This window comes from Sinocyclocheilus grahami, unplaced genomic scaffold (genome assembly GCF_001515645.1).
Source record: "Sinocyclocheilus grahami isolate Dianchi unplaced genomic scaffold, SAMN03320097.WGS_v1.1 scaffold672.1, whole genome shotgun sequence".
In the NCBI taxonomy this organism is placed as follows: Eukaryota; Metazoa; Chordata; class Actinopteri; order Cypriniformes; family Cyprinidae; genus Sinocyclocheilus; species Sinocyclocheilus grahami.
In genome coordinates this window covers 260,257-274,104 of record NW_015505851.1, presented here as the reverse complement: position 1 = coordinate 274,104, position 13,848 = coordinate 260,257, and the positions used below count along the sequence as shown (strand labels likewise).

General features: G+C 38.0%; 1 protein-coding gene across 1 annotated transcript in view; it reads left to right on the top strand.

Annotated features, from left to right (window-relative positions):
- The window catches only part of LOC107559019 (brain-specific angiogenesis inhibitor 1-associated protein 2-like), a 37,869-nt gene that overhangs the window by 5,641 nt on the left and 18,380 nt on the right, over window positions 1–13,848 (top strand). Inside the window, exons 5-10 of the mRNA XM_016242738.1 lie at window positions 2,106–2,167; window positions 2,800–2,871; window positions 3,070–3,207; window positions 6,003–6,155; window positions 10,152–10,331; window positions 13,203–13,533. Of these exons, the coding sequence (XP_016098224.1) occupies window positions 2,106–2,167; window positions 2,800–2,871; window positions 3,070–3,207; window positions 6,003–6,155; window positions 10,152–10,331; window positions 13,203–13,533 (936 nt within the window). The remainder of the gene's footprint in view (window positions 1–2,105; window positions 2,168–2,799; window positions 2,872–3,069; window positions 3,208–6,002; window positions 6,156–10,151; window positions 10,332–13,202; window positions 13,534–13,848) is intronic.

The window sequence follows — 13,848 nt, the reverse complement described above, 5'->3', positions numbered from 1 at the left end:
GCTTCGTTTTCTACAAAGCCCCTCCTTCCGACAAGCGCAGTCTGCTCTGATTGGCCAGCTGACCCAGTGCATTGTGATTGGCCGAACACCACAAGCACGTGTCAGAAATGTAACGCCCCTTACCATAATCGCCAGCTTCAAGCTTTCAAAGTAAATATCAAGACAGTTAATAATGTCGTTAGTTTTACCATCAGTTCAAGCCCAGAAAGGGCAACAGAGTCGCGTGACAGACTCAGTGATGATGCAGTACACAAGCCGCGGTTAAGACAGCTGACGTGCTATGCTTTCTGACAGACAGTTCACTCTTCTGTGATGTGACCCTGTTCCCCTCACACACACACACACACACACACACACACACACTCTCACACGCACACACAGACTCACACACACACACACACTCACACACACACACACACACACGACGCGTTACTCTGCGCTGCGCAAAACTCCGCATTTGAACAGTCAATAGCAAATACTTCAACTAATAACAAAACATACTTACAGTCTCTGGTTCAGAAGCGCCAGATTGTCATAGCAAATATAAGCGGGCATTAGGACCCGGGGGAGGCTGTCACTGCTGCCACTATCGTTTGTGTTGGGGGGGGGGGGGGGGGGGGGGGTTGTGTATAAAAATGGTTGTAATTCTTAAGCTTTTTATGTTGTATTTTTGTTCAACCCCTTGAATTAATGCTTAAAGTCTGCACTTCAATTTCATCTTAAATGTTTTATTTTTTTTCTATTCTGGTGGCATACAGAGCCAACATTATGACAATTGTGTAAGTGTCCAAATATATATGGACCTAACTGTATATAAATAGAGAGAGAGAGAGAGAGAGAGAGACTTTTTGACGTTTCAACATCTCTTTAATCACCAGAAAACATCAATCATTTTTTAAATATATATATCAAGTCAAAGAGAGAGAGAGAGAGTGGTTTTAAATTACAACTATCAGTTCCCATGATTTAGACCCAGTGCTGTTTTGGAACATTTTTATTTTTTATTTTATTTAGATTTTCCATTTTCGTTTTAATTTTAGTTAACGTTTTTGTAATATTGTTGTGTGTTTTTGTCATTTTTATTTAGGTTTAAGTATATAGTTTTTGTGGTTTTATTTTAGTTTTATGTCCTTTTTATAAGTCTTTTTCTGTTTTATTTTTAGTTAATTAAGTAGGCTACATCATAGTTTAAACTAAATGAAAAATATATGTATATTTATATTTATTTCAGCTAGTAGCCAAAGTGACATTTCTCATTTTCATTTATTTCACTTAGATTATATACTTTTTTTTTTTTAAATGTATGGATTTAATTTTAGTTTTAGTTAACTTAACCTATTCAAATTTGTTTCTGAAGCGACACTTCCGGCAGAGTAAAGTTAATGGTGAGAACTGATTGTGAAAATGTAAGTAAATATAACTACATTGTTCAAGTTCATAGTACATCAGTGTTCACAGGAAACGAAAGCATAAAAACAAGTGACTACAGCAGAAGAGAATGAAGAGGCAAAGCCTGTACGATAAAATGGAGATGAAGGAAGTAAGAGAAAGCGAGAGAGGGGCAAAAGAGAGAGAGGCCTTTGTTGAAAGATTAACAACACCACATGATCTCATTGTGCTGCTGAAAACAGCGGGGGTGGACGAGAGGGAGGGAGAGATGCCAAAACGCACACACACTGTTGCTCAGTAGGGGATAAAGAAGGCCAACATCCACGGCTCGGCCCACTGGAACCCACAACAAAACACCACAAATTCACCCTCAATGAAACACAAGAATGGACAGACAATGCCACGCATATCACATCCTCTGAAGGAAGAAATTACTCTTTTCGATTTTGTTTAGACAAATAAATGCACATACTGTACATCACAGTCTGCAGTTTATGCAAGTGCATGAACATGCATTTTAAAAAAATGACCATGCAATTGTTGCATTATAGATCACACTTTAATGTGACCCTATCGTGACCTTTATGTGAGTGAGATGTCATTATCGGGTCGTGTATGAAAGTATGTTTGGTTACACATCTGTGAATTGTGATGCAGTTCTCATGGTTTGTGTGGAATGTGTTTGGCACGTCTTCTCATAATTCATATTGATTCAGGTGATACGTTGTTCCAGATGGCAGAGGTTCATCGGCAGATCCAGGTCCAACTCGAGGATGTGGTGAGTAAATGTCATTGCATTGTTGAATGCATAGCAATTGTAAAAAAGATGTTTTCTTTTGTAAAATTTCTTTACACCAAAAAAAAAAGACGGCTCACTGCCATAATATTACATGGTCCATGTTTACATTACAATTCAAAATTAGTCTGTTAATTTTTTTAATATTTATTTAGAATATATTTTGACATGGTATTACTGTAGAAGTGTGGTATTACTGTTTGAACTTAAGTTTACTGTAACCGTTTTGAAAAGTGTAAAATGTGCAAATTGGCCTGTAGGTACATATAATTTTGGCATTGTCTGTGTCTGAGTGAGAAAAGATTCATGTCATTTGAAAGATGTTTTCATTGAGTGTAGCCCACATAGACGCTGTTGAGCTTCACCGTATGAAGAGTTTTGAAAATGTTACCTATAGTGAGAAAAACTATAATGTACAGTATTATATGTAATAATTCCTTTAGCAGGTGCTTCAAAGAAGTCATCTTCTGAGACAAAACACCAGTGTGCCACCAGAAATGCTAGTCGTACGCAACAAATCAAGAAATAAGAGGAAATGTTAAAGTGCCAATAGAAATGTGCTGTAGATATCTTCCGTACTCACTGTATTTGCTGTGTTTTCTGTCTGTCTGCAGCTAAAGCTGTTTCATTCAGAGCTGCTGTCTCAACTCGAGCAGAAACTGGAGCTAGACATCAAATATCTGACCGTGAGTGGACATCACTGCCTAACTAAACAACCTACTGAATTCACTAAATAGGGGAGCTCAAACAAGTAAACACAGAGTTTGTCTTGTAAACACTTTGAGTAAATGAATCAGAAAAGATTAATATGGGAATGAACTACTCCTCCTGGACTCTCTGAAAGGGACCAGGACTTGATATACTGAATGAAAACCTTTGTGCAGGCGACGCTGAAGAAGTACCAGAGTGAGCGGAAGTCAAAGGTGGAGTCCATTGAGCGCTGCCAATCACAGCTGAAGAAGCTGCGGAGGAAGAGCCAAGCTAGTCGCCATCCCAACAAATATGGAGACAGAGAGATGCAGGTACACGCATGATCAACTTTGCTGTCACACACAATCTACTCCATGCCTTCTGTCGTCTGATTGACAGTTTAGAGTGTTTTTATCCAGTAAAAGCTCTTTTAGTGTAATTGTACAGATGTCCAGCTTCAGCTCGAGCTTCACGTGTCTGTTTGCTGTCAAATCTTTACTAATTTGAATCAAGTAAACGTCAGAATAACGTCAGTAATATTTCCAGATGAACACTTACTGGACTGAAGCAGCTCAGCTTTACTTGATTCTCCATCAATCATGTTTTAGAGTCTCAAATCTGATCCTCAGGATGTTTTGAGGAGCGTTTGTTTCCAGAAGCTTTACTTTCACTGTTCCTCAGCGGAGGAATGATCTTCACAAGCCTCCAGAACATCTCACATCTGAGGAGGAGCCTTTATTTCTTCAGCTCCCTTACAGAAAAACCACATGAATTTCACATGTGCAAAATCACATGTGACACATGTTAAAGTCACATGTGAAACATAAGAACATGTTAAAAACACATGTGAAATGCACATGGGAAATGTGTGTTTTTGGAACATTTTTGTGTGAATCCCATGTAAAATCTCATGTGAAACCCATGGGATCACATGTGACACTCATATAAATGTGAAACCCATAGGATCACATGTGAAAAATGTGTGAAATTCATGTGACTTTTCTGTAAGGGCTCTCAATCAGCACTGGATTGCAATGCATTATATGTTTTGATCATTTCAATCTCATCTTACTGAGACATATTATTGGAGATACAGAATAACTCATATTTAAATAATTTCATGTACGTATCTGTTATAAAGATCTCATTGATCTACAAGCTATCAAACATTAATATCAGCATCTGCCCCAAATTGCATATTTGTGCTCAGATTGAGTCTGATGTATCAAATATGATACAAACGCATGATTTTTTTTTTTGATTTTGTCTCAAGTTATAAATCATTTAATTAAAAAAACAACTATTATTTCATATGTCAGACTTAAAAATAGGTTAAAAATAAAGGTTAAAAGACATACACCAAGAAATGTTCTTTCAAATGTAATCCCTGTATTCTGTGAACTTTTATACCATCTTCAACAAATGTTTTGATTAAACGACTTCATTGAATGAAAAGTAATAATACATTTTATTTACACCTTGAATACAAGCATACACATTAAAATAAATGTTATATAAATAGTGGTATTTGAATTTGGCACCAACGTTTTTCTTTTCTTTCTTTTTTTTATAGTAAAAACATTTTGTAATGTGACTCAATAACCTTAGAGTTAACTGCATCCCAATGTGGCCTGGTCACAATCACCTCCAAGCAAAGCCACGCTGATTGGCATGCCAGTAAATGAACAGTAAGTCACTTCGGATTAAAGCGCCTGCTGAAGAACTGAGTAATTGTGTTGCTTGCTGCTGTGTTCATTACTAGAATGTCATGTACTGCCAGTCATTTGTAGTTTGTATGACTCATAATGGCCGTCTGTGCGACCCAGTGTCCTTCATATTAAAGCTGATTTGAGAGCGGAAGACTTTTCCTCCATGTGTGAACAAGTGTGTGTTTATTTGAGCACGTGTTTGCTCAGGAGCGAGTCTATCTCTGTTTATGTAGGCCTGAGCTGTGCTATCTCGAGCATTAGTCTAAACATGTTTCAGGTCAGAAAGAGAAAGAACGAGTCGTTTAGTTTGAGATTAAGCAGATATCCGGAAGCAGCTGATTTGGGCCCAGAATAAAGTAACACTGATGTAGTGAAAAACAACTAAATGAGAGCGAGGAAAATCATGAAGTAAAACAGGATCGCAGTCTGAAAGATGTTGAGATATTCAGTGAAAAGGTCAGTTTATGGCCATTTGTGGGTGACCTGGTACTTTAAGGCAGGGTTCATGAGTTTAATTAACTATATTGAATGTAACATCAAAATAAATGAATGTGGCTGCACGATAATCACAATATAGCTTAGTGTAATTATCAAATCAAAGCCTGCGATTTCATTAAATGCGAACGAAGCGCAGCACTGTGTTCATTTACACACGAGCAGCTCATGATTCAGTGTTTTCTGCTTCTTGGTTCGCTGTAAATGCACTGAACTACATTCATGCATGTGCTGTGAGTTTAATGCGCATTTGAAGATGCAATGTGCACTAGGTTTGCTTTATTTACATATTTGCATAATTTCCAGCATTTATGTTGTACAGCGTTTCAGTAGTGTTTTGCCAAAATGAAAGCTCGAGGATTTAAATTATGAAAAGTATGTGCATTTGAACATCTGGAAGTACACATTTTTAGACATGAATATCAGTATTGTAACTTGTAAATAATAATGATACAACGTATTATTATCAATTATTGTCGTTTAAAACTATAATATTGGTCTTCGTTTTTAGAATTAGTTAAAACCTAACAACAACAACTATTATAATAATAACGATGATGATGATAATTATTAATATTATTAATTTTTATCAATATTATTATTATTATTTAATTTGATTAGGCTCCTAAAACACCAGTGTGAATGTAATGTAGACTGACACACAACAACAAAAAAAGAGGTTTGAGTCTACTTTAATGTCCAGCTGCAAAGTCAAAATAAAACACTTACTAAAAACAATCACATTAATAAATATATTATATTTTATCTTTTTACTTGCATGTCATGTGATCAACTTTAGAGAATCTCAGGGGGTACTTCAAGTAAATATTTAATGCCTAATGGTTTTGGCAGACAAAAAGTTTGGGAGCCCCTTCCTAAAAGAGTCACATGCTTATTTAATGTAAATTCTCTCACTGTAACAGTATGTGGAGCTGATGAGTCGCCGGCAGGGCGAGCTGGACTCTCTGGTTGCCGTTGGTTACCGCTCCGCTCTGACAGAAGAAAGGCGGCGCTATTGCTTTCTGGTGGACCGTCAGTGTTCAGTCACCAAGATCCTCACCAACTACCACTGCAAGGTAACACTACAGATGTGAGCTTCAGCCAGCTAACTCATGCTGTAAAGGACTAGCAGACACAACAGCCTCACTGGAAAATGTGCCTTCTAGCAAAACTAAATACAATTTTAAAAAAGTACCTATATGTACAATTCACTGTGGTTTCCAGCTGAAATATGTATGTAAACGTGCTCGGTAGCGCACCTGGTACAGCATGTAAAGCACTCGGGGACAAGTCCCGTGAAACACAAGTCACTATAAAAGAGCTCAAATACTTGATGGATAGCAGATGGATTTTATCTCACATTTGCGTTAACACTGTACGCCATTTTCCTACTGAGTCTACTGTCTTTTAAATCATGGAATTTAAAAGACAGTAGACACTTCAAATCAAGTTGTGCAACAGAAAAATAATTATCTGTCGGTTTGATAACATGTAACATATCAATGAATAACATTGGTATTATATCTGTAGCAAGAGCTCTTCTCAGTGTTCTCAGCATCTTTCCTCCTGATTATTTAAATTTTTCCTTTGTATTTCTATGCAACAATGTGAAAAAAGAGACATAAACATATACTGCGCATTTGTGGTCTGCTTCCGCTTTGTATTTATGAATGGAATCCGTCTTTCAGATGTGATATTAAACTGAGGTCCTGACTCTCTGTGGTCATTAAAAATCCCATGGCACTTCTCGTAAAGAGTAGGGGTGTAACCCCGGTGTCCTGGCCAAATTGCCCCCCTGGCCTTTGTCAATCATGGCCTCCTAATAATCCCCAACCACTTGATTGGCTCTGACTTTCTCTCCTCTCCATCTGTAGCTGGTGTGTGGTGAGCGCACTGGCGCCGTTGTCCTGTGGCTGCCGTCGCATCATCCAAGTGGATGCTGCACACTGGTGGTGGTTGAGGAGAGACCCCCCATATGATTGTAAAGCGCTTTGGGTGTACAACAATACACAATAAAGCGCTATATAAATGCATCATTCATTCATTCTTTCATTCATGATACGTCCCATATAATTATTCACTTGAATTCACTAAGAATTCAAAAATATCACAAAGGCTTGTTTTCACAATTTAAAATGTCCCCTTTACACTTCTAATTCCTGTTAGCAGTGTTTACTGGAATGTGTCTAAAGCAGGAAAGTACAATATTTGCAATCTGTCAAAATGACAGAAATTGCTTTGAAATATTATCACTCAGTCTTCCCAGCCACAGCCACCGCCAGCATTTTTTTATCATTTTAACATAAATGTCATGGCCCCCAGAATATTTTGTTGTTTGAATATCTGAACATGCAACATGCCAAAAGAAAGAACTGAGCGTGTGCTTTTAAACAAACAAATAACACACAAAAAAAACATTTTATTCTAGCTTCCTGCATTCTTTTTTTTTTATCAACACTGGAATATGGGCAAGTTTAATGTAAAAAACAAAAAAGCTGAGGAGAAAATGGCGTTTTTGTCCGAGACTAAGTCTGGATCAGATTCAGAACGATGATCAAAACACAGATGGAGTAGATCGAGTCCATCAATACCCCAAAAGCTTCCGAGTCCACTTTCTAAATCGTCATTTCATTTGGAAACATTATGCAGTTTATATGCTATTTAATGCTTGATTATCACGTAATTTTACATATGCATCTGTTTACATGTGCGATCGCTTAGTTCGGCTTCTTCTTCGCTATGTTTTGATCCAGAGATTCTGTACTCTATCAGAAAATGTGTAATAGCGCCTCCTACTGTATAACACTGAAAACATGGAAAAGTGCACTTTTTTTTCAAACGTTTCAGAATATTTTCAATTGTCTTAGTGCAATACACACAATCAAAAAGTATCCTTTTCACTACACAAAATAAACGTTTCAGCTATATAAATGTTTCATTCATAGTAACTGCCTTTCATAAAGCTCTTACTATCAAACTTTTAATTTGCATGTCTGCTTAAAGCAATAAGCCCCGTGAAGCCGTGGTTTACAGTGAATTTATAACAGCTATAAGGACAGTTAGTTGTGCCTAACAACGCCCCTAGCTGTTATAAATTCACTGTAAATCACTTTATAACCGTTATAATAACTATTGTGTGCGCGCGTGTGTGTGCCTGGTATTTATCATGTTATGGGGACCAAATGTCCCCACAAGGATACCAGTAAATTTTGACCTTGTGGGGACATTTTTTTTAGGTCCCCATGAGGAAACAAGCTTATAAATCATACGGAATTAAGTTTTTAAAAAATCAAAAAATGCAGAAAGTTTCCTGTGAGGGGTACAGTATAAACACCATTACGCCTATGGAGAGTCCCCATAAAACATGGAAGCACAACGTGTGTGTGTGTGTGTGTGTGTGTGTGAGTGTGTGTGGGTGAGTGTGTGAGTGTGTGTGTGTGTGTGTGTGTGTGTGTGTGTGAGTGTGTGTGTGTGTGTGTGTGTGTGAGTGTGTGTGTGTGTGTGTGTGTGTGTGTGTGTGTGTGTGTGTGTGTGTGTGTGTGTGTGCCTACAAATCAAATGTTCTCAATATATATTTCAATAATCTTATGTTTTGAAACAGTGATTGTGTGGATAAAAATATGTGTAATTGTATTGAAAGCATGGCATCAGGTTTTGAAAGAATGAATAGCGATGTTAGTTTTGAAAATAAACACCTTACGTGTGAAAATAGTACCAAAGCGAATTTAAAAAAAAACTGTATTACAATGATATTAAACACATCAAAAATATTGTTGCAAAAAAAGGTTAGGTGTAAGGTCAGGATTGTGTTTTCAAACAATAGATTGACTTTTTGGTCTAATAAAATGTTGCCAGATTTTATATTTTTCGCATTAAAACTGAACAAGCTTGAAGCGCCACTCACTGGACATTTTACTTTCAAGAATCAGCATAATGTCATTTTGCATCTGTGCCAACAATATGCAGTGTTTGAAATTAGTTAAAGGGGTGATATGATGCGATTTCAAGTTTTCCTTTCTCTTTGGAGTGTTACAAGCTGTTCGTGAATAGATAAGATCCCTAAAGTTGCAAAGACTAAAGTCTCAAACCCAAAGAGATATTCTTTATCAAAGTTAAGACTGGTCCACGCTCTCCTAAAACGCCTCGTTCTAACACGCCCCCACATGTCTACCTCACTATGTGGAAATATTAGCATAACGCCGCCCAAATGTTCACGCAAAGAAAGAAGGCGTAACTTTTATTCTCGCTGTAGTATTGTTGTTGCTGCCGCCGCCATGTCGTGGAGACGCTGTGTGCTTCATTCTACTTTGTTTGGTCTTCCAAAAGAGGACACGACTAGAAATCAGTGCTTAAGTTGTATTTACAACACTGTTCCAGAACACTTCAACCCAAATATTCAGATGTGTGCAGCACATTTTATGGAGGACTGTTTCCTGATCCTGGGAGAGTAGACTACAATGATTCTGTGCTCAAAGGCTGTTTCTATAAAGTGGGGCAGTTCCAACTTTGCAAGGACAATCTTGCGCTTCATGACTCACAGACTGTAAGTACGTTTTTTATATTTAAAGAATTTGCCACTGACGATTCAAACGTGAGTTTTGAGCAGTGTAGAGTAGCGCTGTTGTTTGTCATTTCTCCGATCACAAATGCAGACATGGTTTTATGTTTACGCAGCGCGATGTTCATCACAGTATGGTAAGGGGCGTAACATTTCCGTCACACGCTTGAGGTATTCGGCCAATCACAACGCACTGGATAGCTGGCCAATCAGAGCACACCTCGCTTTTCAGACCGATGAGCTTTGTAAAAATCGACACGTTTCAGAAAGGCGGGGCATAGAGGAGAAACAATAATGTACAGTATGTGGAAAATAATGTGTTTTTTGAACCTTAAACCGCATAAACACATTTCATTACACCAAATACACAAAATAATGTTCTTTTTAGCAACAAACATCCTTTAAAAGAATGACTGGTGAGATAAAGAGACTCTAACCAGAGCACTTCTGTAGGTATTAAAGTCAGCTGTGTATGTAGCCATCAGCAGTCTAAAGATCTGATTTTGTTTGGTAGGTGAGAGAGCTGTTGTCTCAGAAGCTGTCATCGTGGCAGCAGTCATGTGCACAGCCAACCAAGCTCCCGGAGCGAGCGCTGAGCCTGCTGCGTCACACCGCTCCCCAGAGCTCTGGAGGAGCCGGACTCGCCGAGGTCCTGCGCAACGCTAAACTGGGAATCACTCAACACGGAGAACAGGTTCATCACATACATACTTGGGCATTTTCACATTGTCACAATGCAAAAAAAAAAGACAGAATGGTGAACATAGTGGTCATAAAATAGGATTCATGTTTTGTATGTTAAATATACTGTAATTTCCTTCTTTTCATTTTGATTTTTAAGTGAAATAATAGGGACATTTCTTAACATCTCAACACATTTAATGAATGGCTGTGCTCAAAGTTGAATATCAAAGTGTTTTGTGTCTGTTAATGATGGATTTGTGGACACATCAATGTTTTTAGGTTTGTGGAGTAAAAAATATTGGGTAACACATTAGAATAAGGAACACTTGTTCACTATTAACTATGACTTTTCCCTCAATAAATTCCTAATTTGCTGCTTATTAATAGTTAGTAAGGTAGTTGTTAAGTTTAGGTATTGGGTAGGATTAGGGATGTAGAATATGGTCATGTAGAATAAGGCATTAATATGTGCTAATAAATGGCTCATATTCTAGTAATATGCATAAACTAGTTAAGAGACCCTAAAATAAAGTGTTACCAAATATTGTTTTCATTTTGAAGGAAAAAGCAAAGATTAGACTCAGGACTAGTGGCATGTTGTTACTAGTGTTATTACTTTTAAATGTAATCCTTAGTAATTCATTTGGGTTATTATTCAATAATTTCCTGAGTTAAATGTACATTTCTTCGCTATTCATTGAAACCTATAGTGAATTCATTTAATCTGAATTTACAGTGTTGCTATTAATACATATTTTAAGATGAAAATTAATTATTTTTCAATAAATGAAATGTGTAAATATTGATATTTCTCTGTATAAGTCATATAATAAATTTACTTTTCAGATGAATCTCTTTTACTGAGATTCAGGATTGCTTTGTCTGTGATGGACTATTAAATTGTCAAAACACAAATTGAAATATAATAGTTGACTTTGTAAAATAAAAAAATAAAATAAAAATATAAAAGCACACCAAATACATGCAGCTGTATCATACACTAAATTAAAATAAAGTAAAATAAAATAATCTTGAGTACACACACACACACACACACACACACCTTTGTGTGTTTATATATATATATATAGAGAGAGAGAGAGGGGGGGGGGCTATATATAGAGAGGTGCATCTCTAAAAATGTATTCAAATTAAATTAATTAATTAAAAAAAAAATTTTGTAACATTTCAAAAAGTGAAACTTTCATATATTCTAGATTCATTACATGTAAAGTAAGACATTTCAAATGTTTTTTTGTTTGGTTTTAATTTTGATGATTAGAGCTTACAGCTCATGAAAGTCAAAAATCCAGTTTCTCAAAATATTAGACTATTTTCTAATATCAATCAAAAAAAGGATCTGCAAAACAGAATAGTTCTGCACTCAATACTTGGTCGGGGCTTGTTTAGCACAAACTCCAGCATCAGTGAGGAGTGAATGGAAGCGATCCGCCTGTGGCTCCGCTGAGGACTATTGAGCTTCAGCTCGGATCCAATTTCTCATCTTTCTCTTGAAAATATCCCATAGACTCCATATGGGCTTCAGGTCAGGCATGTTGGCTGGCCAATCAAGCACAGTAATATCATTGGAAGTGGTTTTGGCACTTTCGCAGGTGCTAAAGTCCTGCTGTAAAAATGAAATCATCATCTCCATAAAGCTTGTCAACAGATGGAAGCATAAAGTGCTCCAAAATCTCCAGGTAGACGGCTGCATTGACTTTAGACTTGATAAAACACAATGGAGCAACGCCAGCAGACGTCACGCACCCCAAATCATCACTGACTTCAGAAGCTTCACACTGGACTTCAAGCAGCTTGGATTCTGTGCCTCTCCAGTCTTCCTCCAGACTTTGATTTCCAAATGAAATGCAAAATTTACTTTTACCTGAAAAGAGGACTTTGGAGCATTGAACAACAGTCCAGTTGTTTCTCTCCTTAGCCCAGGTGAGATGCTTCTGACGTTTCAGAAGTGGCTTGGTAGCTCTTCTCCTGAAGACGTCTGAGCGTGGAGACTCTTGATGCACTGACTCCAGCTTCAGTCCACTGCTTGTGAAGCTCTCCCAAGTGTTTAAATCGGCTTTGCTTGACAGTATTCTCAAGCTTGCGGTCATCTCTGTTGCTGGTGCACCTTTTCCTTCCCAATTTCTTCCTTCCAGTCAACTTTGCATTTAATATGCTTTGATACAGCACTCTGTGAACAGCCGCTCTTTCAGTAATGAGCTTCTGTGACTTACTCTCTTTGTGGAGGGTGTCAATGATCGTCTTCTGGACCATTGCCAAGTCAGCAGTCTTCCCCATTATTGTGTTTTCAAAGAACAAGAGATACCTGCAATTTATACTGTAGGGATGCTCATTTAATGAAACTCAAATGTAAATAGTCTAATATTTTGAGAAACTGGATTTTTGACTTTCATGAGCTGTAAGCTCTAATCATCAAAATTAAAATGTTTTACTTTACATGTAATGAATCAAGAATATATGAAAGTTTTACAAGTTACAAAATATTAACTTTTTCACGATATTAAATTTTTTTTGAGATGCACCTCAAAAACTGATACAATATGATATAACAAATCCACACAATTCAGTTCAATTCAAATGTTCAACCTAATTCTTTCCAAAACATGCTCAGCTGGATAAATCTTATGTATTATTTTGTAGGACACAATTTTGTTATCAATACAAAATTAGTATCACATTTTCCATGCGTTCTTTCAATCGATATTAATAAAGAAGACCAAAAAAATAAAAAAATCTTGCTGTAGAAAAAGCATTTCTTATAACATCAATGTTGAATTCCCAAATAACCCCAATTAGATATAGAAGTAATTCTCAGTTAGATGTAGACCTAATGGTGGTTGATTTGGGTCTGCTCTCTCAGAGGTTGTCTGTACAGGAAGTCCCGCCTCTGTTGAACGGTGACAGCAGCAGTCGTCCTCAGCAGCAGCAGTCTCACCAGAACCCCTCCAGTAATGGACACGCCCACTCCGGCTCTTCAGCCAGCCCCGCCCACTCCCAGCCAGCAGTGGGCGTGTCCGGGTGTCAGTCTCCTCCCATTGTTAGCCACACCCTCAGCTCCGCCCACAGCACCCCTCTGTCCCGTGTGCTGTCCAGCTGTCCTGCTGCTCCCGATCTCTACTCCACCTCCACACTGCCTCTGCCCAGGAGACAGTCCAGCGACACTCGCCAGGGACTCATGGGTGTGTGTGTGAGTGAGCGTGTGAGAGTGAGCGTGTGCAGGTGTGTGTGAGTGAGCGTGTGTGCGTGTGAGCACATGTGAGTGAGTGTGTGTGTGTGAGTGAGCGTGTGTGCGTGTGAGCACATGTGAGTGAGTGTGTGTGTGTGAGTGAGCGTGTGTGCGTGTGAGCACATGTGAGTGAGTGTGTGTGTGTGAGTGAGCGTGTGTGCGTGTGAGAGTGTGTGTGAGTGAGCTTGTGCACTTGTGTGTGAGTGTGTGTGTGTGAGTGAGCGTGTGTGCGCATGTGAGTAAGTGTGTGTGTGTGTGTGTGTGAGTGAGCGTGTGTGCG